General features: G+C 34.9%; 1 protein-coding gene across 1 annotated transcript; it reads left to right on the forward strand.

Annotated features, from left to right (window-relative positions):
• Positions 1–304: 304 nt before the first annotated feature.
• Positions 305–901, forward strand: LOTGIDRAFT_148206 (hypothetical protein; the record flags this gene model as incomplete). The annotated part of the gene is made up of 1 exon (XM_009065106.1): positions 305–901. The coding sequence occupies one exon, from the start codon at positions 305–307 to the stop codon at positions 899–901; it is 597 nt and encodes a 198-aa protein (XP_009063354.1).
• Positions 902–1,789: the final 888 nt, after the last annotated feature.

The raw sequence follows: 1,789 nt of genomic DNA on the forward strand, positions 1-1,789 counted from the left end.
TTTATGTTAAAATTTCATTTCTAGCATGATTATCGTTTAATTGGATACTGAATTATCCGCTGCTTAAAAGTTAAAAAGACGAGTTTATTTATTTGAAGAACATAATTTGATTGGCTGTTTCTTTCCTTTAAGTAGAGTATTACTCGCCATGTTCACGAATCCAAGGTATGCCAATACTCTGAAGACAAAATAACTAAATCAGTCAATAACTAAAACTTTTACCGAACAGGATGTTTCTAGAAAGGTTGATTTACTCATACCAACTTCTACTGATCAGGATGTTTCTATCAAGGTAGATTTACACATGCCAACTTCTACTGATCAGGATGTTTCTAGCAAGGTAGATTTACTCATACCAACTTCTACTGAACAGGATGTTTCTAGCAAGGTAGATTTACTCATACAAACTTCTACTGAACAGGGTGTTTCTAGAAAGGTTGATTTACTCATACCAACTTCTACTGAACAGGATGTTTCTATCAAGGTAGATTTACTCATACCAACTTCTACTGAACAGGATGTTTCTAGCAAGGAAGATTTACACATACCAACTTCTACTGAACAGGGTGTTTCTAGCAAGGTAGATTTACTCATACCAACTTCTACTGATCAAGATGTTTCTAGCAAGGTAGATTTACTCATACCAACTTCTACTGAACAGGATGTTTCTAGCAAGGTAGATTTACTCATACCAACTTCTACTGAACAGGATGTTTCTAGCAAGGTAGATTTACACATACCAACTTCTACTGAACAGGGTGTTTCTAGCAAGGTAGATTTACTCATACCAACTTCTACTCAGCAGGATGTTTCTGGCAAGGTAGATTTACACATACCAACTTCTACTGATCAGGATGTTTCTAGCAAGGTAGATTTACTCATACCAACTTCTACTGAATAGGATGTTTTTAGCAAGGTAGATTTACTCATACCAACTTCTACTGAACAGGGTGTTTCTAGCAAGGTAGATTTACTCATACCAACTTCTACTGAACAGGGTGTTTCTAGCAAGGTAGATTTACTCATACCAACTTCTACTGAAAAGGGTGTTTCTAGCAAGGTAGATTTACTCATACCAATTTCTACTGAACAGGATGTTTCTAGCAAGGTAGATTTACTCATACCAATTTCTACTTAACAGACGTCAGACAGAGCGCATCTGATATGGCTTCAAGTAGTAAAGGAAGTAAATCAAGCCATACTTATTTTTCTTCAAATGCATATTATTATTCTGAAGATGAATTGTTTAATAAATGATATAATGAGTGATATAAATGATCCCGACTTTTTAGTGGACCACATACAATCGAGTAGTAGTGATTCCGACTCATTCTCAGGTCAGTCGCTATAGAAGATAGTGAATCATCTGATGACGTACCCAGGATTATTGTCCTACCTGCATACAAATGCCAACCAAAAAACAGGAGATCCAAAGAGGAATAGTTGCTCCTTCATTCCTAAGAAAGGAATTGTAAAAGATGGCTGTAAAACAATTTACGATAAAATAAACTTTTGCACATACTGTTCAAAACGTATTGCCTCCGAAATTTCCATACACCTGTTAAGTGTCCATAAGGACGAAGAAAAAATAAGAGAAATCCGTATGAAAAGATCAAAAACCAGATTGATAAACCTTGAAATTTTAGCAAATGAAGGAAAATAAGTTCTTAAAGAAAAGAAAGGGGAATTTATCGTTGGAAGAAGAAATACAAAAACAACAATCAAAGATTTTTTACCCTGTGAGTATCGTAAGATATTTATATTGAAACAAAACCTGTGGAATCATAGA

This window comes from Lottia gigantea (assembly GCF_000327385.1).
Source record: "Lottia gigantea unplaced genomic scaffold LOTGIsca_6749, whole genome shotgun sequence".
NCBI lineage: Eukaryota > Metazoa > Mollusca > Gastropoda > Lottiidae > Lottia > Lottia gigantea.